The following is a 26,298-nucleotide window of genomic DNA, read 5'->3' as shown; positions in this document are numbered from 1 at the left end:
CTTCTTTTTTTATCGAGTTCAATTAGAGTTGCAGATGCAGTTAGATTTAACAAAACCAGTTTATTCAGGCACAAAAAAGCAGGTTATTCAAAGAGGTACAACCCAGGTCATGTGGCAAGCTGCAGATCATTCCGATACATCATGTTGGACCACCTCATTAACGTACATAGGCCTGCTTCACCAGGCCTCATTTTAGACAGTCAAGCAAGGCAATTTGAGTCATGCAAACATTTCAATTTCATATGCAGAACTCACAAATTGCTAACTTGTGAGCTACTTCATGTCGCTGAAAACTGGATCAAATTATATCGCATAAACAAAACCGTACACCAAGCCTCAAAAGATTGCATTCTCTTAACACCTTATATTGCAGAGAGAGAGAAATGGTGGACCAACTAGAGTCTGAAGAGAAGACATTAGATTACAAAATACAATCAAATTTGGCCAGGAACTGGCTTCTTCCTCACCCTAGCATGTCCTAGAAGCTACTAATCAAACCTTTTCCATCATTATGGTAATGAGCAATGAATACATCAGGTAGGATTGTGAATTTAAGGCCCTAAATTCTCTCTTTCTCTCATTTTTACCACAATTGTGCACATTACACAGATTATAAAATCTTAATATCAATGCTTGTTATTCCAAGACCCTTCCTCTTAGACCTTTAAAATGTTTGGTAACAAACCATTCCTTGTACTCTTAGTTTGCCTAGGACATTTTAACAATGTTAAGTGTAGTTATAGTAAATATATTTTAATTGCATGAAATCCTTACTTTGGTAAATATGGCAGGAGAGAAATCATTAGCCTGCACGCTTTAGTAAAACAAGAGCTCATATGATACCATGTAGCCATCGTTAAAAAGGTACAGCTTCCTATCCACTGGGTTGTAGTGGATGTTCGCCACATTTGGAGCGTATTTGACAAACCGAATGTTGAGATTTTTGGCCTCTTGGTTAGTGATTGTGTCAAACATATAAAATATCTCCTCTTCAGTAGCACTGATATATCGTGTGGCATAAAGCACCCCACAGACGACAAAGGCATTGGTTACTGCCTTCTTAAAGAGTTTGGTTTTCCAGGTCTGCAGCACAGCCAAACTATTGCTATTTATTTTACTTAGTACAATATTGCCATAATTCTCTTCAGTGGCATAAATAACCCACATCCCGTTTTCATCCACTGAGAAATCTATATCTGTGTGACTGAAGCAGCTATAATAACAGTAAGGGAACTTGCTTCCATGACCAGCATTGGGAAGGACTACATTTGTGATATCTTTTGTCTGTATCTCAAACCTGCACATTTGCCCAGTGTTATAACAGTTATAATACAGAGAGTTGTTGTAAACCACGACTCCTGGACCCTGTATCGCATTGACGCTGGTGTATGCTGGCTTCACCGTAATATCAATGTTGGACTTTGCCGTCAGGAAGTTTTTGTAAGAAGTGTAGGTTCGGATCGTATTTCCATAAATATTGGAAGACTGCAGTGCCATAACCCAGTATGCTTCCGGGCTTCCGGGCATTGAGTCCATGCCCCAGGCTCCGTAATGGTATGATGCGCCATATGGGTTGACTTGTGCCACTAACGGCTCGCTAATGTTGCGTAACATCCCTCCAGAACAATTTCCTACAAGGAACACAATTAATTAAAGTTGCATTTTCTTGAAACTATTAGAAACATAGACAATAGGAGCAGTACTAAGCCATTTGGCCCTTCGAGCCTGCACTGCCATTCAATATGATCATGGCTGATCCTCTATCTCAACACCATATTCCGACTTTCTCCCCATACCCCTTGATGCCTTTTGTTTCTAGAAATCTATCTATCTCCTTCTTAAATATATTCAGTGACTTGGCCTCCACAGCCTTCTGTGGTAGAGAATTCCACAGGTTCACCACCCTCTGAGTGAAGAAATTTCTCTTCATCTCAGTCTTAAATTTTCTACCCCATATCCTGAGACTGTGACCCCTTGTTCTTCCCAGCCAGGGGAAACATTCTCCCCACATCCAGTCTGTCCAGCCCTGTCAGAATTTTATACGTTTCAATGAGATCTCCTCTCATTCTTCTAAACTCTAGTGAATACAGGCCCAGTCAACCCAATCTCTCCTCATATGACAATCCTGCCATTCCAGGAATCAGTCTGGTGAACCGTCGCTGCACTCCCTCTATGGCAAGTATATCCTTTCTTAGGTAAGGAGACCAAAACTGTACACAATACTCCAGGTGTGGTCTCACCAAGACCCTGTATAACTGTTGTAAAACATCCTTCCTCCTGTACTCAAATCCTCTCACAATGAAGGCCAGCATACAATTTGCCTTCCTAACTGCTTGCTGCACCTGCATGTTTACTTTCAATGACTGGTGTACAAGGACACCCAGGTCCCTTTGTACATCGACATTTCCCAAGCTATCATCATTTAAATAATACTTTGTCTTTATGTTTTTCCTACCAAAGTGCATAACTTTACATTTTGAAGAATGTTTCTTTAATCAGAGTCAATAAAGGGAATAAGCCCATCTTGTTATTCCCATCACAGAACTCTTGACCGACTGTTCCCACTAGATTCAACCCCTCTCCATCATTCCCATCAGACCCAACCCCCACCCCATAATTTCCACCACATTCAATCCCCCCTTCCCCCCCATCCTACTCAACCTACACTCCTATCATTTCCACCACATTCAACTCCCATCATTTCCCATCCCACTCAACTTACACTCCCATCAGACTCACCCCCACCCCATCATTTCCCATCAAACTCAACCCAACCCCCATCATTCCCATCAAACTCGAGCCACTCCCATCCTTACAATCAGAGTTAATTCTCCTTGAATAAGAGCTGAAAAAGCATTAATGTTTGAGGGCCACCCTCATTGTCCCATGAAAAACCTTGCCTTATATTTGTGCCCCGAAACACTATTATAATGATCTGGGGATTACGTCTCCCTGTCTCTATTTACAGCTCCTCAGAAATTATATTTTTCCCAACTTTCTCCCCATTTCCTCTCCTGAAGGTAGTGATTCCTGCTGGTGTACGACTAGGACAGGAACCAACCGGCTTCTGCTACCTCAACCAAGTGGCCATTCCTAACGTGCGATCCTAGATGGTGAGTTTTGGCAGATCATTAGACTGTTGGGAGCATCACAACTAAGCTCAGGTGTCTCCTCGGGACCTCGCCTGTTGTTCACACACACACACTTCCATGTGTAGATCACTGGATAGCAATCAGGAGTGAGAAGCTCATTTGATCTGCCTCCGTAGTCCAGGCTGTTGAGGCTAGTTGTACAACCTTACTGCCACTTCAGAGCGCTCTTGAATTCCATCCCTAACCACTCCTTTAAGACCTTCTTTGAAATCTTCCACATGTCCTGATAGCTCCTTTGGCTCGGTGTTGATTTTTGTCTGATACTCTCCTGTGAAGCATCTTGAGATGTTATACTATGTTAAAGACGAGATATAAATGCAAGTTGTTGTTGTTGATCAGTTAACTTAGAATAAACTGGGAACTGAATCTTGGTTCTTCTGATTCTTGAGGCTTAGTTGCGCACTGTCTTTACAGGCTAAACCAATGGCAAAAGTGTTGTGTATCTGTAAAGCATGCACTCCCATATTCCACCACCAGGGAGCGCATCCCCTGAAGTCCCAAGGGATCCCAGCGTCCCTTGGGAGCACTGTATGTAAGCCTGTTCCTCACTCTGGAGTGTCTTAATAAAGACTGAGGTCATTGTTATTTTAACCTCCCTGTGTGCAGTCTCATCTGTGTTAGGAACACAATAACTGGCGACGAGTATACGAATCTAACGCAAAGATGCAGCAAACTGGGCATCCTGGAGAAGTTCTCGGAGGGTGAGGACTGGGAAGCCTATGTCAAACGGCTAGACCAGTACTTTTTAGCCAATGAGCTGAACGGAGAAGGAAGCGCTGCAAAAAGGAGAGCGGTCCTCCTCACGATCTGCGGGGCACCGACCTACAGCCTCATGAAGAATCTTCTGGCTCCGGTGAAACCCACAGATAAGTCGTATGAGGAGCTGTGTACACTGGTTCGGGAGCATCTTAACCCGAGGGAGAGCGTGCTGATGGCGAGGTATCGGTTCTACAGGTGCCAGCGATCTGAAGATCATGAAGTGGCGAGCTACGTCGCTGAGCTAAGGCGACTTCCAGGACAATGTGAGTTTGATGGCTACCTGGAGCAGATACTCAGAGACTTTTTTGTACTGGGCATTGGCCACGAGACCATCCTATGAAAACTTTTGACTGTATAGACACCAACCCTCAGTAAGGCCATTGCGATAGTACAGGTGTTTATGACCACCAGTGATAACACCAAACAAATCTCTCAGCACACAAGTGCTAGCAATGTTCATAAAATAATTGGAACTGTGTTTGTGAGCAGAAATGTACAGGCAGAACCCACGAGTCTGCAACTGCCAGCAGGCCTCAGGTGACCCAGATGACTCAGAGTCCGCAACAAAGGATGAATGCAAGGCAATTCACACCTTGTTGGCGTGGTGGAGGCTTCCATTCATCCTATTCATGCCGCTTCAAAGGGTATGTTTGCAAGAGCTGTGGAACAATGGGGCACCTCCAACGAGCTTGCAGACGAGCTACAAGCTCTGCAAAACCTGCTAACCACTACGTGGCAGAGGAAGATCGGTCCATGGTGGATCAAAGCAATTTCAAGCCTCAGAGAGAGGAGGCAGATGCTGAAGTACACGGGGTGCTCACATTTCCGATGAAATGTCCACCTATAATGCTAACTGCAAAGTTGAATGGCTAGCCAATCCATAATGAGTAAAAAGATGTTTGAGAGACTGTGGAGCAACAAGGCACTCAGACCAGCCCTGAGCCCCATCCACATGAAACTGAGAATGTACACTAAAGAGCTTAGTGTCCTGGACAGCGCCATGGTCAAGGTCACCTACGAGGGCAGGGTGCACGAACTGCCACTCTGGATTGTCCCGGGCGATGGCCCCACGTTGCTTGGAAGAAGTTGGCTGGGCAACATCCGCTGGAACTGGGATGACATCTGAGCACTATCACATGTCGATGAGGCCTCATGTACCCAGGTTCTTAACATATTCCCTTCCCTTTTTGACCCAGGCATTGGAAACTTTTCCGGGGCGAAGGTGCGGTCCACTTGGTCCCAGAGGCACGACTCATTCACGACAAGGCGTGAGTGGTACCTTACATGATGAGGAAGAGAGTGGAAATCGAGCTGGACAGACTGCAACGCGAGGGCATCATCTCACCAGTGGAATTTAGTGAGTGGACCAGCCCAATTGTTCCAGTACTCAAAAGTGATGGCACGGTCAGGATTTGCGGCGATTATAAAGTAACTATTAATCGTTTCTCGCGACAGGACCAATATCCGCTACCTAAGGCAGACAACCTATTTGCGACGCTGGCAGGAGGCAAGACATTCACCAAGCTCGACCTGACTTCGGCCTACATGACGCAGGAGCTGGAGGAGTCTTTGAAGGGCCTCACCTGCATCAATACGCACAAGGGACTGTTCATCTACAACAGATGCCCGTTTGGAATTCGGTCTGCTGCAGCGATCTTCCAGAGAAACATGGAGAGCCTACTCAAGTCGGTACCACGCACGGTGGTTTTTCAGGACGACATATTGGTCACGGGTCGGGACACCGTCGAGCACCTACAAAACCTGGAGGAGGTCCTCCAACAACTGGATCGCATAGGGCTGCGGCTGAAGAGGTTGAAATGTGTCTTCATGGCAACAGAAGTGGAGTTTTTGGGGAAAAAGATCGCAGCGGATGGCATTCAGCGCACAGACGCCAAGACAGAGGCCATCAGGAATGCGCCCAGGCCACAGAACGTCACGGAGCTACGGCCGTACCTGGGACTCCTCAACTATTATGGTAACGTCCTACCAGGGTTAAAATGTTTCTGGCTTTCTCAAAAGCAATTACTTGTTTTTTTTCCCCCGACCCAGTTTTCATCTTTACGCAATAACACATGAGCCCCTACATTCCTGGAACTCCTCAACTATTTTGGCAACTTCCTACCGGGGTTAAGCACCTTCTTAGAGCCCCTACATATGTTATTGCGTAAAGGTGAGAACTGGGTATGGGGAAAAAACCAAGTAATTGCTTTTGAGAAAGCCAGAAACATTTTATGTTCCAACAAGCTGCTTGCATTGTATAACCCGTGTAAAAGACTTGTGTTAGCATGTGATGCGTCATCATACGGAGTCGAGTGTGTATTACAACAAGCTAACGTTGCGGGGAAGTTGCAACCTGTCGCCTATGCCTCCAAGAGCGTCTAAGGCCAAGAGGGCCTACAGCATGATTGAGAAAGAGGCATTAGTGTGTGTGTTCGGGGTAAAGAAAATGAATCAGTACCTGTTTGGCCTTAAATTTAGCTGGAAACCAATCACAAGCCCCTCATAACCCTGTTCACTGAAAACAAGGGGATACATACTAATACCTCAGCCCGCATACAAAGGTGGGCACTCGCGCTATCAGCATATAACTATACTATCCGCCACAGGCCAGGCACCGAGAACTGTGCAGATGCTCTCAATCGGCTACCATTGCCCACCACGGAGGTGGAAATGGCGCAGCCTGCAAACTTGTTGATGGTGCGCAGCCCGCAGACTTGTTGATGGTCATGGAAGCGTTTGAAAATGATAAATCACCTGTGACGGCCCGCCAGATTAGATCTTGGACCAGACAAGATCCTCTGCTGTATCTAGTAAAAAACTGTGTACTGCATGGGAGCTGGGCCAGCATCCCCGTTGAAATGCAAGAGCTAATCAAGCCGTTCCAGCGGCGAAAGGACGAGCTGTCCATTCAGGCAGACTGCCTGATGTGGGGTAACTGCGTAGTGCTACCCAAAAAGGGCAGGGAGACGTTCATCTCGGATCTCCACAGCACACACCCGGGTATAGTAATGATGAAAGCGATAGCCAGATCCCACGTGTGGTGACCCGGTATCGACTCTGACTTAAAGTCCTGTGTACAGCAATGCCGCGTGTGTGCTCAGTTGAGCAACGCGCCCAGAGAGGCACCACTAAGTTTGTGGTCCTCGCCCTCCAGGATGGTCGAGGATCCATGTCGACTATGCGGGCCCGTTATTCGGTAAAATGTTCCTGGTGGCGGTGGATGCATTTTCAAAATCGATTGAATGTGAAATAATGTCGGGAAGCACCACCACCGCCACCATTGAAAGCCTGAGGGCCATGTTTGCCACCCACGGCCTGCCTGACACACTGGTCAGTGACAACGGGCCATGTGTCACCAGTGCCAAATTTAAAGAATTCATGACCCGCAATGGGATCAAACATGTCACCTCGGACCCGTTTAAACCAGCCTCCAATGAGCATGCAGAGCGGGCAGTACAAACAATCAAACAGAGCCTTAAACAAGTCACAGAAGGCTCACTCCAAACCCGCCTGTCCCGAGTACTGCTCAGCTACCGCACAAGACCCCACTCTCTCACAGGGGTGACCCAGGCTGAGCTACTCATGAAAAGGACACTTATAACCAGACTCCCAACCTGCATGATCAGGTAGAGAGCAGGCGGCAGCAACAAAATGTAAACGATGGTCACGCCACTGGACACGGGAAATTGATCTGAATGACCCTGTGTATGTGCTAAATTCTGGACATTGTCCCAAGTGGATCGCGGGCACGGTAATAGCTAAAGAAGGGAGTAGGGTGTTTGTAGTCAAACTAGACAATGGACAAATTTGCAGAAAGCACCTGGACCAAACGAGGCTGCGGTTGACAGTCTGCCCTGAACAACTCACAGCAGGCACCACCTTTTTCGAGTCCACAACACACACCCAAAGGATCAACGACACCACCCCGGACCAGGAAATCGAACCCATCGCGTCCAACAGCCCAGCAAGGCCAGGCTCACCCAGCAGCCCTGCCGGGCCAACAACACTCCAGCCCAGTGAGGGCACAGCCAACACACCAGAACAGACATTTGTACCGAGGCGGTCCACCAGGGAAAGAAAGGTTCCCGACCGCCTCACCTTGTAAATAGTTTTCACTTTGACTTTGGGGAGAGATTGATGTGTATCTGTAAAGCATGTACTCCCATATTCCGCCACCAAGGAGCGCATCCCCTGACGTCCCAAGGGATCCCCGCATCCCTTGGGAGCACTGTATATAAGCCGGCCCTTAAGGCCTGTTCCTCACTCTGGAGTGTCTTAATAAAGACTGAGGTCACTGTTACTTTAACCTCCCTGTGTACAGTCTCATCTGTGTTAGGAACACAATAAAAAGCGAAATATTTTCATATGTTCTTTTATTCATCATCAACTTGGCATCTGCTGTGATTTATCACTAGAACTACTTTATGCCTGACCAGTGCATTGCCGCAATTTATTCTCTTCTATGAAATAGCTACAAGAACAATGTACGTTACCTGAATGGTTTCTAATCATATTGGGTGAGAATAAAATTGCTGCTGTCTTGATGAATGAAAAAATGTCCTGCTAATGTGTAGTGTGAGAGAATCTTTTGCATTAAACATTGATTGAATGGATCTCCTGATCTTGAGTTTGTTGCTGTATCAGTCGGACTGAAATCTCACCTACGATGCCCTGCATGTGTGTTTTTCACTTTACACGTTGTTCCCTCACTGCCAGTCTTCAGGCCCATCGTTGGACTCCAGTCACCAAGAGCATTCATTGTCATTTTTTGTAAACGCGCATACTGATTACTGTTGTGTTCCTAACACAGGTGAGACTGCACACAGGAGGTTAAAGTAACAGTGACCTCAGTCTTTATCAAGACACTCCAGAGTGAGTAACAGGCCATAGGTGCCGGCTTATGTACAGTGCTCCCAAGGGATGCTGGGATCCCTTGGGACTTAAGGGGATGTGCTCCCTGGTGGCGGAACATGGGAGTGCATGCTTTACAGATACACAACATCACTCCCCCCCCAAAGTCAAAGTGAAAACTATTTACAAGGTGAGGCGGTCGGGAGCCTTTCTTTCCCTGGTGGACCGCCTCGGTACAAATGTCTGTTCTGGTGTGTTGGCTGTGCCCTCGCTGGGCTGGCGTGTTGTTGGCCCTGCAGCGCTGCTAGGTGAGCCTGGCCTTGCTGGGCTGTTGGGCGTGATGGGTTCGATTTCCTGGTCCGGCGTGGTGTCTGCTGTGGGTTGTTCAGTGCAGTCTGTGAACCGCAGCCTCGTTTGGTCCAGGTGCTTTCTGCAAATTTGTCCATTGTCTAGTTTGACTACAAACACCCTACTCCCTTCTTTAGCTATCACCGTGCCCGCGATCCACTTGGGACAATGTCCAGAATTTAGCACATACACAGGGCCATTCAGATCAATTTCCCGTGTCCAGTGGCGCGACCATTGTTTACATTTTGTTGCTGCCGCCTGCTCTCTACCTGATCATGCCGTTGGGGTGGACCAGCAAGAGTCTGGTTTTAAGTGTCCTATCCATGAGTAGCTCAGCCAGGGGCACCCCTGTGAGCGAGTGGGGTCTTGTGCGGTAGCTGAGCAGTACTCGGAACAGGCGGGTTTGGAGTGAGCCTTCTGTGACTTGTTAAAGGCTCTGTTTGATTGTTTGTACTGCCCGCTCTGCCTGCCCATTGGAGGCTGGTTTAAACAGGGCCGAGGTGACATGTTTGATCCCATTGCGGGTCATGAATTCTTTAAATTTAGCACTGGTGAAACATGGCCCGTTGTCACTGACCAGTGTGTCAGGCAGGCCGTGAGTGGCAAACATGGCCCTCAGGCTTTCAATGGTGGCGGTGGTGGTGCTTCCCGACATTATTTCACATTCAATCCATTTTGAAAAAGCATCCGAGAAACGGGCCCGCATAGTCGACATGGATCCTTGACCATGATCTGGAGGGCGAGGACCACAAACTTAGTGGTGCCTCTCTGGGCGCGTTGCTCAACTGAGCACACACGCGGCATTGCTGTACACATGACTCTAAGTCAGAGTCGATACCGGGCCACCACACGTGGGATCTGGCTATCGCTTTCATCATTACTATACCCGGGTGTGTGCTGTGGAGATCCGAGATGAACGTCTCCCTGCTCTTTTTGGGTAGCACTACGTGGTTACCCCACAACAGGCAGTCTGCCTGAATGGACAGCTCGTCCTTTCGCCACTGGAACGGCTTGATTAGCTCTTGCATTTCAATGGGGATGCTGGCCCAGCTCCCATGCAGTACACAGTTTTTTACTAGGGACAGCAGAGGATCTTGTCTGGTCCAAGACCTAATCTGGCGGGCCGTGACAGGTGATTTATCATTTTCAAACGCTTCCATGACCATCAACAAGTCTGCGGGCTGCGCCACCATCAACAAGTTTGCAGGCTGCGCCATTTCCACCTCCGTGGTGGGCAATGGTAGCCGATTGAGAGCATCTGCACAGTTCTCTGTGCCTGGCCTGTGGCAGATAGTATAGTTATACACTGATAGCGCGAGTGCCCACCTTTGTATGCGGGCTGAGCATTAGTATTTATCCCCTTGTTTTCAGTGAACAGGGATATGAGGGGCTTGTGATCGGTTTCCAGCTAAATTTGAGGCCAAACAGGTACCGATGCATTTTCTTTACCCCGAACACACACACTAATGCCTCTTTATCAATCATGCTGTAGGCCCTCTTGGCCTTAGACGCTCCTGGAGGCATAGACGACAGGTTGCAACTTCCCCGCAACGTTAGCTTGTTGTAATACACACTCGACTCCATACGATGACGCATCACATGCTAACACAAGTCTTTTACACGGGTTATACAATACAAGCAGCTTGTTGGAGCATAAAATGTTTCTGGCTTTCTCAAAAGCAATTACTTGTTTTTTTCCCCATACCCAGTTCCCACCTTTACACAATAACATACGTAGGGGTTCTAAGAAGGTGCTTAACCCCGGTAGGAAGTTAGCAAAATAGTTGAGGAGTTCCAGGAACGACCGCAGCTCCGTGATGTTCTGTGGCCTGAGCACGTTCCTGATAGACGGCAAGTCAGAGGCAGTGGGCCAAATGCCGTCCGCCGCGATCTTTCTCCCCAAAAACTCCACTTCTGTTGCCATGAAGATGCATTTCGAACTTTTCAGCCGCAGCCCTATGCAATCCAGTCGCTGAAGGACCTCCTCCAGGTTTTGTAGGTGCTTGACGGTGTGCCGATCCGTGACCAATATGTAGTCCTGAAAAACCACCGTGCGTGGTACGGACTTGTGTAGGCTCTCCATGTTTCTCTGGAAGATCGCTGCAGCTGACCGAATTCCAAATGGGCATCTGTTGTAGATGAACAGTCCCTTGTGCGTGTTGATGCAGGTGAGGCCTTTCGAAGACTCCTCCAGCTCCTGCGTCATGTAGGCCGAAGTCAGGTCGAGCTTGGTGAACGTCTTGCCTCCTGCCAGCGTCGCAAATAGGTTGTCTGCCTTAGGTAGCGGGTATTGGTCCTGTAGCGATAAACAATTAATAGTTACTTTATAATCGCCGCAAATCCTGACCGTGCCATCACTTTTGAGTACTGGAACAATCGGGCTGGCCTACTCGCTGAATTCCACTGGGGAGATGATGCCCTCGTGTTGCAGCCTGTCCAGCTCGATTTCCACTCTCTCCCTCATCATGTGAGGTACCTCACGCGCCTTATGGTGAATGAGTCATGCCTCTGGGACCAAGTGGATCCGCACTTGCTCCCCGGAAAAGTTTCCAATGCCTGGCTCAAAAAGGGAAGGAACCTGGATACATGAGGTGGACATTTCGTTGAAAATGTGTGCACCCCGTGTACTTCAGCATCTGCCTCCTCTCTGAGGCTTTAAATTGCTTTGGTCCACCATGGACCGATCTTCCTCTGCCACGTGGTGGTTAGCAGGTTTTGCAGAGCTTGCAGCTCGTCTGCAAGCTCGTTGGAGGTGCCCCATTGTTCCACAGCTCTTGCAAACATACCCTTTGAAGCGGCACGAATGGGCTGAATGGAAGCCTCCACAACGCCAACAAGGTGTGAATTGCCTTGCATTCATTCTTTGTTGCAGACTCTTGAGTCATCTGGGCCACCTGAGGCCTGCTGGCAGTAGCAGACTCGTGGTTTCTGCCCTGTACATTTCTGCTCGCAAACACAGTTCCAGTTAATTTATGAACATTGCTAGCACTTGTGTGCTGAGAAATTTGTTTGGTGTTATCAATGGTGGACATAAACGTCTGTGCTATCGCAATGGCCTTACTGAGGGTCGGTGTCTCTACAGTCAAAAGTTTTCATAGTATGGTCTCGTGGCCAATGCCCAGCACTAAAAAGTCTCTGAGCATTTGCTCCAGGTAGCCATCAAACTCACATTGTTCTGCAAGTCGCTATAGCTCGGCAACGTAGCTCACCACTTCCTGATCTTCAGATCGCTGGTACATGCAGAACCGATGTCTCGCCATCAGCATGCTCTCCCTCGGTTTAAGATGCTCCCGAACCAGTGTACACTGCTCCTCATACGACTTATCTGTGTGTTTCAGCGGAGCCAGAAGATTCTTCATGAGGCTGTAGGTCGGTGCCCCGCAGACCGTGAGGAGGACCGCTCTCCTTTTTGCAGCGCTTCCTTCTCCGTCCAGCTCGTTGGCTACAACGTACTGGTCTAGCCATTCGACATAGGCTTCCCAGTCCTCACCTCTGACAACTTCTCCAGGATGCCCACAGTTTGCTGCATCTTTGCGTTGGATTCATCGCTAGTTGTTGTGTTCCTAACACAGATGAGACTGCACACAGGAAGGTTAAAGTAACAGTGACCTCAGTCTTTATCAAGACACTCCAGAGTGAATAACAGGCCTTAGGGGCCGGCTTATGTACAGTGCTCCCAAGGGATGCTGGGATCCCTTAGGACTTCAGGGGATGCGCTCCCTGGTGGCGGAACATGGGAGTGCATGCTTTACAGATAGACAATTACTGCAGTGACTTTATTCCCTCCTCCAATTTTCCCTACCTTCAGCTGCATTTATGCTGATCTTTTACTTTGGATTCTGGAAGCCCAGCAACCAGATATAACTATCACTCAGAGTCAGCTGCCAGGCTACAAAAACTTGCTGAACAGCATAAATCCTAGGGGTCAGTTCATAGGTTTCGGCCACTTGAAATTCAGAGTAAAAGAACAATTTAAAAGCAGCTTTCCCAAAGCTGATGATTCCCACTGGGGTACCGACGTCAGCAGTCCTCCAGTATCACCCCCAAGCGGCTATTTATCATGTGTGAATGTAGACAATAGGCGATGATAGGTTATATGGGGAGCAACACAGCTAACAACAACAATGCACTTTTCTATAGAAGCTGCAATGTCCCAAGGCACTGCACAGGAGTGTAATAAGACAAAAACTGAAACCGAGGCAAAGAAGGAGATATTGAACAGGTGACCAAAAGGTTGGTCAAAGTGTTTAGTTTAAAGGAGAAGAGTGAAGAGTTTTAGGGAAGAATTCAAGAGCATAGGGCCTAGGCAGCTAAAGGCATGGTCTCCAATGATAGGGCGAAGGAAGTCCAGGATGCACAAGAGGCCAGAGTTAGAGGAACGCAGAATTCTCAGAGGGCTGGAGGAAGTTACAGAGATCAGAAAGGGCGAGCCCAGTCCTATCACCACCCATTGTCTAAACACTCATAAACTTTGCACAGGACTGTCTGGATAATCAGGAGCAGGAATTCTGGCCGATTCTGCTTGCCCTATCTTGAGTAGATCAACGCAATTATATTGTCTTCACTACAACCCTGACTGGGTGCAGCTAACTCAATAAAGACAAGAGGTTGAGCCTGGTCTGTATTGGTCAGTAACACTCCTTGCATTGCATTTAGGAATTACTGAGATATTTTATAAGGTGTGAGTGCTCCATCATTCATACAAACCTTTACATAAAAGAATTAAATATTGTTCAAGCAGTTTAAATTAAAAATGAATATGGTTAGTATTAAAGGTGACTGTTGTTAGGGTAACAAGGTGAAGGTGGTTTTGGTAACTATTATGTGAAACTGATATATGTAACTCACCGATGTTTAAATTGCCATAGACAGAGAAGCTCTCCAGATGGTTCTTCATTTTCCTCAAGTGGTCTTTCATGGACAGTAGGTTGTGTTTGTCATACTGCTGCAAGTTCATCACATTGAGGTGGGCATCAAGGAGCTGGATCACAAATGGAATTCATTAGATGGTCTGTTTATTATTGGGGTAATAGGCAGCCTGTTTATTAAGAATAATAGGCAGTCTGTTTATTATTAAGGATAATAGGTAGCCTGTTTATTAATAAAAACAGAAAAAGCTGGAAATACTCAGCAGGTCAGGCAGCATCTGTGGAGAGAGAAACAGAGTTAACATTTCAGCTCGATGACCCTTCGCCACTTCTGCAAAACTTACCTTTGTCTCTTCAGGCCAGTCGACACGTCCTGCTGTAGTTGTGCTGTCAGTTCCGCAGAGTGGACCTCCCCCCCGACACCACATTAAAATCACATTGCGGCACCGATGACGTCAATAGGCCTCAACCTTTGAATTTAAAGTAGGCCTCCGCTTGACTGTTGCGGGAGCCTTGGCCGACTTGAAAGTTGGCGAAGCTGAAATGGCACTGGGCAAAACAGAGCTACCTCAGGCCAGTAAATGGACTCGACCTAATCCTAACCACTCCCACGCACCACTCTTGCTGGGCAAGGGGGGACTGATATTGAGGCCACAGTCTCAACTATCTCCATCCAAGTCCAGCGATCACAGCACTCGTGTGGCAATTTTACAATAAATACATAACTAAATCTAATTTAACTCACCTCGGAGGAGATCTTGTTAAGTAATTTGGTGTTTGGTGAAGGAATGCTCTGCGCCTTTGCAATGTCTGAGCTGAGCTTCTTCAGCTCCCAGCGGAGGGTCCAGAAGTTGAGTGGGTGGTACAGTTTCTGTTTGTACATTGCCTCAAAGTGTTGCATACGAGAAGACATGTTCTGTATCTCTGCCAAGAACACTGGGATCTTGAGCTCAGCAATGGATGCCTTGAAATTTACAACATCACGATTAAAAAAGAACCGAGTCAAAGAAACTATAAAGAGTCCAGTTCTCGGGGTGGGGAGAAGGCAGGTGGAGAGGGATGGGTTGGAGACACTACAGCATCTGTGGGCAAAGACAAAAGTGTGGATCTCAAACTACAAGGAACAAGAGTGGTCTAGAAAGAGGGAGAAACCTCTTTATGGGGACAAATGGTATAACTGGGACAAGACTTGTAACTACAGTAGTGGCGTGATGTAGCTTCCTCTTTCAACATCTGACCGCTCTTGCACCAATTTTCCCCCATCCTCTCCTGACGATGATAATCACACAAATTGGCAGGTGTTGGCGACCCCTCTCCTTCCCTCCCCCCGACTGAGCCCAGACTGAGGTTAGGTTGTTTAATTGTGGTGTAAGTCATAACTGAGCCTGATCTTGTACTCACTTCATGCCTACACACATATGCTTCCTACGGGAGAGAGGTCAATGTATAGCAGTCAGGAGTGGGAACCCTGGCTTGTGTTTGTCCTTCAGCTAACCTTGTGCCACCAAGGCCAAATGTAGCATCCCTACTGCTGGCCTGACTCACTTCAGCTAACCTGCACAGAGCAGGAATCAAAGCTGGATCATTCCGGTCAGCTTGGCTCAGTATCACACCAAGTGGTGGGTTTGCCTAATTACCAATGCACCAATCAGTGGGTGCATTTCTTTGCATAGGGAAGAGAGCACCAATCAGTAAACTTTTATGGGAGGATTGGTTTATTGGAGTTGGGGACCAACCACTTGGCTGATGTCCCAGCCTCTTTAAGGTTAGAAGTAGCGAATGGGGAGAGGCAATCTTCTGACTATCAATAGAAAGAAAATATGAAAATTACACCAAAAAAACACCAATCGAACAATAAATAGAGCAGCTGGTTTATAATTAAACAAACCTGCATGAAAAGTAACAATCATCCAGTGCAGTACTGAGTGGGTGCTGCATTATTGGAGGTGCCATCTTTTGGTTAAACTGTGAGTCCTCTCTGGTGGATGTAAAAGATCCCATGCCACTATTTGAAGAAGAGCAAGGCAGTGCTCCTGGTCAATATGTATTCCTCAGCCAACTTCATTCAAACATTATCCGGTCATTTATCACCGTGCTGTTTGTGGGACCTTGCTGTGTGCAAATTGACTGCCACATTTCTCTACATTACAACAGCGACTACACTTCAAAAGTACTTCATTGGTTGTAAGGTACTTTTGGACGTCCTGAGGTTGTGAAAGGCACTATATAAATGCAAGTCTTTTCTTTATTTTAGGAGCTGCTGGGCCCTGTTTGATGTTTGTGTCTGCGTCTCCCTGTCTGGGTGAATGGGTTTGTGTCTTTATCTCCCTGTCTGGGTGAATGGGTATTGTTGTCTGTGTCTCCCTCCCTGTCTGGGTGAATGGGTTTCAGTGTCTGCGTCTCCCTGTCTGGGTGAATGAGTTTGTGTCTTTATCTCCCTGTCTGGGTGAATGGGTATTGTTGTCTGTGTCTCCCTCCCTGTCTGGGTGAATGGGTTTCAGTGTCTGCGTCTCCCTGTCTGGGTGAATGGGTTTGTGTCTTTATCTCCCTGTCTGGGTGAATGGCTATTGTTGTCTGTGTTTCCCTGTCTAGGTGATTGGGTTTCAGTGTCTGCGTCTCCCTGTCTGGGTAAATGAGTGTCAGCGAATGACATGATGACTTTATGTTCTGTGTGGGTGATCGACTGCTGATGTCTGTGTTTGTATTTGCTCACCTCTAATGCTCTCACTTCCAGAGAGTTGGTGCAGTTCTGCGACAGTTCTTGCAGCTGTTCAAATCTTTCCACTGGAAATTCCCATTCAGAAAAATGCATTTTGCAGACACATCGATTCCCGTTCTCGAGCACTCCATGAACTTGCGGGTACTGGTATTCTGCTTCCTGCAAAGCACAGCTGTCAGTTCCTAATAATGTGCTTGGATTCAGCTTCACAGCATCGCGGTAAACTCCAAAACTGATATTGTTAGACCTAGACCTAAACAATACCAATTTCATACCAGTATTGATGAAAATTAAAGGGACAAATGCAAAGCATGACATTTAACTTTTATTTATATAGCGCCTTTAACGTAGTAAAACGTCCCAAGGCGCTTCACAACAGTGTTACAAGACAAAACAGATAATTTTGACACCGAGCCACAAAAGAAGAAAGTAAGGCAGATTACCAAAAGCTTGCTTAAAGAGGTATGTTTTAAGGAGCGTCTTAAAGGAGGAAAGAGAGGTAGAGAAGTGGAGAGGTTTAGGGAGGGAGTTCCAGAGCTTAGGGCCCAAACAGCTGAAGGCACAGCCACCGATGGTTGAGGAGTTATAATGAGGGATGTTCAAAGCCCAGAATTTGAGGAGCACAGACATCTTGTGGGGTTGTGAGGCTGAAAAAGATTACAGAGATAGGGGATGAGAATTTTGAAATAAGGCATTGTTTAAATGGGAGCCAATGTAGGTCAAAAAGCACAAAAGTGATGGGTGATCATGACTTGATGCGGGTTTTGGATGGCCTCAAGTTTACGTAGTGTGGAATGTGGAAGCCCAGCCAGGAGTGAGTTGGAGTAGTCAAGTCTAGAGGTAACAAAGGCACGAATGAGGGTTTCAGCAGCAGAAGAGCTGAGGCAGGGGCGGAGGCGGGCAATCTGACGGAGGTGGAAAAAGGCAGTTTTAGTTATGCTGTGAATATGTGTCTGGAAACTCATTTCAGGGTCAAATATGACACCTAGGTTGCAAACAGTCTTGTTCACCCTCAAATTGATGCTAGGGAGAGGGATGGAGTCAATGGTTAGGAAACGCAGTTTGTGATGGGGACTAAAGATAATGGCTTCAGTCTTCCCAATATTTAATTAGGGAAAATTTCTGCTCATCCAGTACTGGATGTCGGACAAGCAATCTGACAATTTAGATACCAAGCAGGGGATGAGAGAAGTGGTGGAGAGGTAGAGCTGGGTGTTGTCACCGTACATGTGGAAACTGACTCCGTATTTTCAGATGATATAATTCCAAGGGGCAGCATATAGATGAGAAAAAACAAGGACAGATCCAAATGATAAATTGGCTCCCTGTGCCAACCAGCCCAATAGATAGTAGCAGTCTGATTAAAGAGTCGCATTTGGCTGGATGAGTTAAGGTAGCGCGCAGGAAACCTGGAAGTAAGTGCAACACGTCTGTCTGTGTTTTTTTTAACCCAGCCACTGCATTACCATATCATTTCTAGGTTTCCCAACCAATTAGCGTGAGCAGGCGTGATGACGACCCACATGAGGCGAGTTCAACTCCTGTATTTAAAGGGACACTCCAAACATGCAATTTCATGAAGTTTGGAGTTGGGAGCACAACAGAAGGAATTGGCAGAATTGAGTCCAGACGTTCAAAGGCTGCGCCTTGTTTTAGTGATGCCTCCCTGGATTAAACAACGCCTTGATTTCAAAATTCTGATCCTGGTTTACAAATCCCTCTATGGCCTAGCCCCTCCCTACCTCTGTAATCTCAGCCTCACAACCCTACAAGATGTCTGCGCTCCTCAAATTCTGGCCTCTTGAGTATCCCGAATTATAACTGCTCCACCATCGGTGGCCGTGCCTTCAGCTGCCTAGACCCTAAACTCTAGAACTCCCTCTTTAAGCCTCTCCGCCTCGTTATTTCTCTTTCTTCCTTAAATCCTATCTCTTTAACCAAGCTTTTGGTCATCTGCCGTAATTTCTTGTTCTGTGGCTCGGTGTCAAATGTATCTGCTTTGTCTTATATCACTACTGTGAAGCACCTTGGGACGTTTTGCTATAGTAAAGGCACTATATAAATAAAAGTTGTTGCTGGATGTGCAACTGGGGCTGTGAGAATCCGCAGGGAGCTACTCTTCCCTACTGACTGGAGGAGGCAGCCTGGAGGTGAAACAAAGAAGACATAGCTGGAGGTTGCCCATGAGGTCAGCAGCAGCCAGGAGTGTAGTGCCACGCTCGTGGATTCAATGTCGAAAGCAGTTCAATGATCTAAGCAGAGTAGGAAAGCTGAGTACCATGGCACATTTACCTACATCCTGATGTGTGTGTCACCCCAATCCTCTCATTCTCTCTTCTCAAGCCTACTCCAGCACATCACTCCTCAGGCGAATTTACCTTGCAGGTACACCCATCTCTCTCTGTCTGCACTTCCTCACATCCCCATCTGTCTATACACCACTAACACTCACACTCATCCTTATGCAATGTCATGCCTCTCACTTATAGTCACCCTCAATAAATGTTTTCCATCCATCGGGTGAACACAATTCCATTACACTTACTCACTGGTCTGTTCTTTCCCACCTTGCAGAGAGCACAGAACAAGAGAGAGGCAGCAAACCGGAGGTGACGCTCCAGCCATCTCGCATCTGACAGCTGCAGAGGAAGAGGCACTAGACATCAGTGGAGTCTCGGTGCATGCCTGGCCGTCGGAGATGGGGGCCTCGAAGCCACCTGGTAACAGAATTAAATATCAGACAGCCACATGGCATTCATCACTCAATCATGTTGACTAGGTGTCAGCAGCGAGTGAAATATTGGCCCTGAAATTCCAGCATCCCCGGTCCGTACGGAGTGTGTACAGACCCAGGAAGGCATCGGAAAAGCCTATTAAAATAAAATTTAAAAATACATATTTATGTTAAAACCCCTGCCCACTCAGGTAATTTAATTTTAAACCATAATTAAAACTTTTTTTTAAATCGGCAAATATTTTTTTTCAAAACCATTTCTATCAACTTTAATTTCTATAGTGTATTTATGCGAGGTGTTTTTTTTAATGTTTTATGTAGTGTTTGGGTATTTGGGGGTGTTTATCATTCATAGTAATAGAGGTTTCGGACTTACGAAACTCCTATTACTATGAATGAGAAAATACTTAACCGTGATTGGGTGTCCAGGCCCACGTGACTCCGACGGATGTCCCAATGTGAACGCGCTCCGTTGCGCAAGAAGAGGAGGCCTTGAGTCCGGGATCTCTGGCGAGCATTCAACCAAAAGGTAAGTGCACAACTTTTCTCCTATTTTTAGTCGAATGCCCACGAGAAGAAGAAAACGGGATTTCTGGGCCATTATCATTTGCATAACGATCACTTAAAACAGCCTTACCTTGACAGTTCTAATTCGTGTCTTTAATCTCTCACAGGGCCATCAAGCGTCCCACAGGAGGTGGTCGAGGAGGACAATGACGACTCCTCAGAGGAGGTCACTTCCTCTGAGGGTGCACCATCACAGGACTCTTGCAGATCATGCACCAGCTCAGATACTCACATTTTGGTGGGACTGGAAGTGTCTATGCCAAGGCCCTCATGGGTTCCAAAACCCAGAGGCCATTGGCCAAGAGCATCTCAGCAGTCAGAGCAAGGATCTAAACAGGTTATGCTTCTACCTCTGCTGAAGCCATAGGGGTTGCACCATGTAGAAGTGCTGAGAAGAGGAAGAGTCATTTGTAGTTGCACATGGATGTGCTACACAATGTTAGATTGGTGCGCTTTTGTTTTATTTTTAAGCCACATAAATATTATTTCTTTCCACCACTTTCCCATCTTTGGTTGCTGGCTGGCAAGTGGCTTTCTCATTTGTGATCAATGGTAAGACATGAATTGACACCAAGCAATGGGGGTTGTGAAAGGGATGTTTGGTTGTTTGTAGGACTGCTTTGTGTTAGTGTCATTGAGGTGGGGGGGGGGGGGCGCGCGGGGATGTGTGTTAGTGTCATTGGGTTGGTGGGGGGGGAGGGAGGAGAGGTGAAGTGGCTTTTACATGTGGTTGTCATATGGGTGATCTGGTGAACCTTGCAATAATGAGGGCATCCCGGGCAGCAATGAGCGCCACTGCTGGTGGATTGGCCGCATCACATTCCCCCTCCTCCTCGGAATCATTTGAAGAGGCTCCGTGCTCTGCGCCTTATTCCTCCAGCAGGTCTAAATTTCGCTGCTGTGCAAAGTTTCCATTCTGGAAACCCTGGCTGATGGGTACTGAGGGGCGCCTCCAGATCTGTCAGTTTGTTCGATGACACATCTGGTGGTCATATGGCTTCCATTGTATCGCTCCTGGGCCTCATTGGTTGAGTACCTCACGGGTGTCATCAACCATGTTTTAAGTGGGTATCCCTTGTCTCCAAGCAGCCAACCGGTAAGTCTGCTTTGAGGTGCAAAGCGATCAGGGGGAATGGACTGCTGCAGGATGAAAGCATCATGGTAACTGCCTGGGAATCTTGTGTACTCCTGCATAAACATCTTTTTGTGGTTGCACACCAGCTGAACATTGATGAAGTGGAAGCCCGTGCCATTGATGAACACTCCTGGCTGATCTGGGGTGCCTTAATTGCCACATGCGGCAGTCAATGACTCCCTGCGCCTGTAGGAAGCCAGCCAGAGCCACAAACCCAAGTGCCCACTCATTTTGACGGCGCCATTGGAGGAAATGTGAACATAATTGGTTGCTCTTGAAAACAAGCCATCAGTCATCTGTCTTGTGCAGTTGTGGGCCACCAGCTGCGAGATCCTGTAAATGCCAATGGATGAGCCCTGGAAGGATCCAGAGCCAAAGAAGTTGAGGGAGGTAGCAACTTTGACAGCCACTGGTAAAGCATGGCCACCAGGTCCACGTGGCAGCAAGTCTTATTCTAGCACGCTGAAAATCTGTGCGACCACCTGATATGACACCCTGATCCTCCTGAGACACTGGTGTTCTGATATGTCAAGGAAGCTTATCCTCCACCTGTAGTCCCTGTGTGCCAGGTATGGCCTCCTGCGAGCTGCACCTCTCTGCTGATCCCCCTCTCTCCTGTGGAGCAGCAGGTCTGTGAGCAGCAGGCTCCTGCTGGTGCTGTGCTACTTTTGGTGCCAGTCATCTTGGTCCTCATCTGAGGTACAAAGTAATACAGCATAAGCAGCACCCATGCTGATCTGATACATCAGAGCTCCAAAGTGCAGATCAGACGTACAAACTTCCAAAGTGGAGATGACACCTCCAAAGTTGTAAAAGTAACCTCTCAGCACAAGTACGGTGAACAAAGCCTTTCACATGAGCAGGCAAGAAAGCAGCCGTGAAGTGTCAGTACTTATTGGCATATTTCACTGTCATGTCTTCAGCACTCTTAATTGCTGCTGTGTTCTCGCCTTGCTTTCACTGGCGAGTTCCAGGAAACCCATGGATCCACAGTTAAATTGCCGAAGCTACGTTAATATTGCTGTAATTGAGCGATTAACATTGAAATTGGCAACCCGCCTCTCCCGAGGAGATTGCGCGCGCAGCCTAACGCGCTGAAGTTAAATGCGGAAGCCAGTGGGTTGGAGCCTGCTTCCCGACACACTTGCATTTTTTCATGACTTAACCACCCACCCCCACCTCCCCAGCCACGCCCAAACCCACATGCTCACCTATGTTAAAATTCCCTCCACTGCTTCACCTGAGCACCTTAAAAAAGAAGTTTCAGTTTCCACAAACTAAGAACCCTCATAATACCCTTGAAAACTAGTTGACCTGCTTAGAAAAATTAGTCTGATACCTACCCCCATTTCTCCCCACCAGGTCAGTGAACCTCAGCTAATTATAACGTGCAGCAGGAACGTAGGAACAGGAGTAGGCCATTCAGCTGTTCCGCCATTCATTTAGATCATGGCTGATCTCCTTAAATCCATTTACCTGCCTTTGATTCATATCCCATGATATCCTTACCCAACAAAAGTCCGTTGATCTCAGTCTTGAAAATTTCAATTGACCCACTATCCACAGCATTTTGGAGGAGAAAGTTACAGATTTCCAATACCCTTTGTGTACAAACTGATTCTTGATTTCACTCCCAAATGGCCTACCTAGAATTTTAAGATTATGCTTTCTTGTTCTGGATTCCCCCTCCAAAGTTTCTCTATATCTACACTATTGAATCTCTTAATCATTTTAACTACCTTGATTAGACCTCGGGAGTACAAGCTAAGTTTATTGAACCTGACCTCAGAATTTAAGCCCTGGTATAATTCTGGTGTATCTGCGCCGTATAAAGCCAATATATACTTCCTGAGGTGCAGTGCCAAAAACTAAATCCAGTACTCCAGTCTTATCAAGGCTCTGTACAACTGAAGCGTAACTTCCTCCTCTTTGTATTCTAGCCCCCTTCAGATAAAGGCCAGCATCCCATTAGTCTTTCTAATTACTTTTTATACCTGTGCACTCGCTTTTAGTGATTTGTGTACATGGATGCTCTTCCAAAGTTCCTTGTCTATTGCCATTAAATTCGGCTTTCTAGGATCCAAAATGGATGATCTCCCACTACTCCATGTTGAGCTCCATCTGTCACAGCTGTATTCACTCACTCACAGTCTTTGTAATTTGCTGTTCCCACATTCGCAACTTATTGTGCCTCCTAACCTAGTGTCATCTGAAAACTTGAATATACCACTCTCTTTTCATCATCCAAGTCATTGATAGATATGGTGAAAAGCCCAGACAGATCTGTTGCTAATCAGAGTACATTCATTCCCTTTATCTCTGCTGACTGTTCCCTATTTCCCAACCAATTACCAAGCCATGTCACACGGTTACCTCCAATTCTATGCACTTTTATTTTTGCTAATAATCTCTTGTGTGGAACTTTATCAAATGCAGAGTGGATGCTCCAGTTTTTTCTGTTATCTGGAATCCTACTGTCCAAGATTCTGAGTGGCAATTCGAACTCTGGCAACACCGTTTATTGCTCTCCCTCATGTCAATCCCCATTATAAATATAAATATGGCACTAGTTCGAACGAAAGCAGGGGAGTTCTCCCCAGTGTCTTCGCCAATATTTATCCCTCAACCAACATCTCTAAAACAGATTATTTGGCCGTGGGATCTTGTGCGAAAATCGGTTGCTGCATTTCCTAAATTACAACAGTGACTACATTTCAAAAATACTTCACTAGGTGTAAAGCGCGATGGACCGCCCCGAGGACCTGAAAGGCGCTATGTAAATGCAAGTTTTTTTTCAGAGTAACTGGATTCAACCAGGACCACAGGAGTGCCGCAAAATCCCAGCCCGGGATTGCGGAGCAAAATGGCATCTGCGATCATCATTATGGACTGAAAATTCACTCGTAGATTAAGATCACATTGCGTGATATCAATAACAAACACATTTTACAGTTAAACAATTAGGTTAACCCCTTGAAGTCCATTACTAATTAGGGGGTAGCTTTACTCTGGTCACGATGTGTGAGTAAAGGCATGGAAAACCTCCTATGTTCTTTATTTCTAGAGAATTTGAGTCCAAACGAGTCTTTACAAAGGACTCCATCCATGTTTGGTTTGATACAGCAATGGGAGGAAATCTCCCCCAAAGTTTATGAAGTCGCCAACCCATAACCAGAGGATTTTTCCTCCCCGTCCGTATTAATATTGTTTTCAGACCTCCTTATTACCATCAAACAGCGGGATTTCGACTCCAGATGTGAAAGCCTTCTCCTTCTTGACACAGATGTGGGACTGACCCGTGTTCTGTATGTGGACCTGCCCAGGGCGACAGTCCGTAAACCTGTGAATAAAGCAACCATACCGCGCAGACAGGATCAGGTCACCCACAGCACCATCGGTGGGTCCGGGTCAGGGCAACCCGCGGGAGTCAGGTCAACCTTCACCCCACCACCGGCAGCCCCATCTATTATTCTGTTTCCCTATTTCATTAATTACATTTATTAACCAGGTTCAACTAAGCCCAGGGAGGAGAGCGGGTTCGAGGGGTATGGACAAGTGAAATCAACTAGACCATGTAACAGTAATTGTACGGGAGAGGAGCGAGCAGGGCCGAGAAGATAGGGAGAGGAAAGAGAGCATAGAGGAAAGGAGCGAGGAGGGAGAGAGAGAGAAGGGGCGAGGATGAGGGGAGGGGACTGAGGAGGTGAAAGTCAGGGAGAGGAGAGGAGAGGATGGATATCGCCAACCCCCTCCCCCCATCTGAAAAGCTTAGTGTCGTTCATCGTTGTTTATTTGTAACAAGTGAGTAAACCAGGACTTGTTGTTACACAAACAAAATACTGCGGATGCTGGAAATAAAAACAGAAATGTTGGAAATACTCAGCGGGTCAGGCAGCATCTGTGGAGAGAGAAACGGTCAATGTTTGGTCCTTTGGTCACAACCCTTGTTATTACACAGTCGTACTCACAGCAGAAAGCAGCGTGTTGGCAGACACAAAGTACACAGCAAAAACCAGAGAAATCGCAGCCATCCTGAGAACTGCACAGCGGCCTGCGGGGAGATATTTATACAGGAAGGGATAGAGGGAAGGGGAGGGGAGATGCAGAGGGGAGGGGAGGAGACAACGGCGAGTTGAGATGGAAAGAGGAAGGAACATAGGGGAAGGGAAGTGGAGAGGGTAGGAGAAAAGAGAAGGGAGGAGATTCAGGAGGAAACATTAGGGGGAAGAACGGGGACGGGGCATTTGAGAGGGGACAGGGGAGAAGCGAGCTGGAGGGGGTACAGATAGGATGTCAGGAAGAAAGAGAGGAGGAGAAATATAGGAGGGAAAGCAAGCAGAGAGATGAAGGGAGGGGAAGAGAGGAGACATGGGAATCCAAAGATATAGAGAAGGGGAAGGTGGTGAGGAGATGTAGAGAGGAGGGAAGAAAGGGAAGGAAAAATAAAGGATTGGAGACAGAGAGCAGGAGCTGTAGAGAGGAGGGCACCAACAAGGAGGAGAAACAGAGAAGGGAATGGGAGATGAAAGGTAATTAAAATGCCAATGAGGAAAAACCTTTACATCCAGTGTTTTGCTTGAAGTTTCATTTGTTTTAGACTGGGTTTTCTGGTATAATGGTCGGAAGGAAATTTGTCCCAATTTGGTCTTTTGTGCCCATGTTTTACGCATATTCAATCTTGGGAAGGAGATTAGATTTTTACTTTTCATATTTTTATTCTGGTACTCAGGATTTTTTCAACATTTGTCGAATTGTTTCATTTTCAATAATAAACTGCAGACTGACTGACAGCAAAGAAGATTCTTCTCTGTTTCGAATTCCAAAAGTTGCGGGCCACCGAATGTTTTAGCCCCAGAGATCATTTTAGTTTGATCTCATTATCTTGAATTCCCTATTTCAGTTGTAATATTCATGAGAAATTATAGTCCATATTTTCCTCTTCATTGCCAAATACAGTTTAGAATGTTTTGTCCTTGTCTATTAACGAGAACAGTGTACTTATAGTGCATTTTATAATAAAAAAATAACAACCTGCTGCATTCTCTTCCCCCCCCCCCCCCCTTTTATTGTTTGGCAGAACTAAGAATATTCACTAGTCCAGGCAGCTGTTCATAGCAAAAGTAGGTAAATATATCAGCGTGCAACAAATGGTGCGACGGGGAGCA

At 46.7% G+C, this 26,298-nt stretch overlaps 1 protein-coding gene and 1 long non-coding RNA gene across 2 annotated transcripts in view; one reads left to right on the top strand and one right to left on the bottom strand.

The window, feature by feature from the left end:
• Nucleotides 1–26,298, top strand: part of LOC139278063 (uncharacterized) — a 62,404-nt gene that overhangs the window by 11,200 nt on the left and 24,906 nt on the right. Inside the window, exon 2 of the long non-coding RNA XR_011596216.1 lies at nucleotides 3,021–3,113. This is a non-coding gene — a long non-coding RNA (uncharacterized lncRNA). The remainder of the gene's footprint in view (nucleotides 1–3,020; nucleotides 3,114–26,298) is intronic.
• LOC139278062 (olfactomedin-4-like) lies at nucleotides 64–25,164 on the bottom strand. The gene is made up of 5 exons (XM_070896725.1): nucleotides 25,102–25,164; nucleotides 16,692–16,856; nucleotides 14,724–14,942; nucleotides 13,959–14,091; nucleotides 64–1,631 (listed from the first exon to the last, which is right to left on the bottom strand). The coding sequence occupies exons 1-5, from the start codon at nucleotides 25,162–25,164 to the stop codon at nucleotides 817–819; spliced, it is 1,395 nt and encodes a 464-aa protein (XP_070752826.1). The 3' UTR covers nucleotides 64–816.

The sequence above is a fragment of the Pristiophorus japonicus genome, chromosome 13 (genome assembly GCF_044704955.1).
Source record: "Pristiophorus japonicus isolate sPriJap1 chromosome 13, sPriJap1.hap1, whole genome shotgun sequence".
Lineage (NCBI taxonomy): Eukaryota > Metazoa > Chordata > Chondrichthyes > Pristiophoridae > Pristiophorus > Pristiophorus japonicus.
Note: the sequence above shows the minus strand (reverse complement) of the source record. Positions and strands in the feature narration are given on the sequence as shown.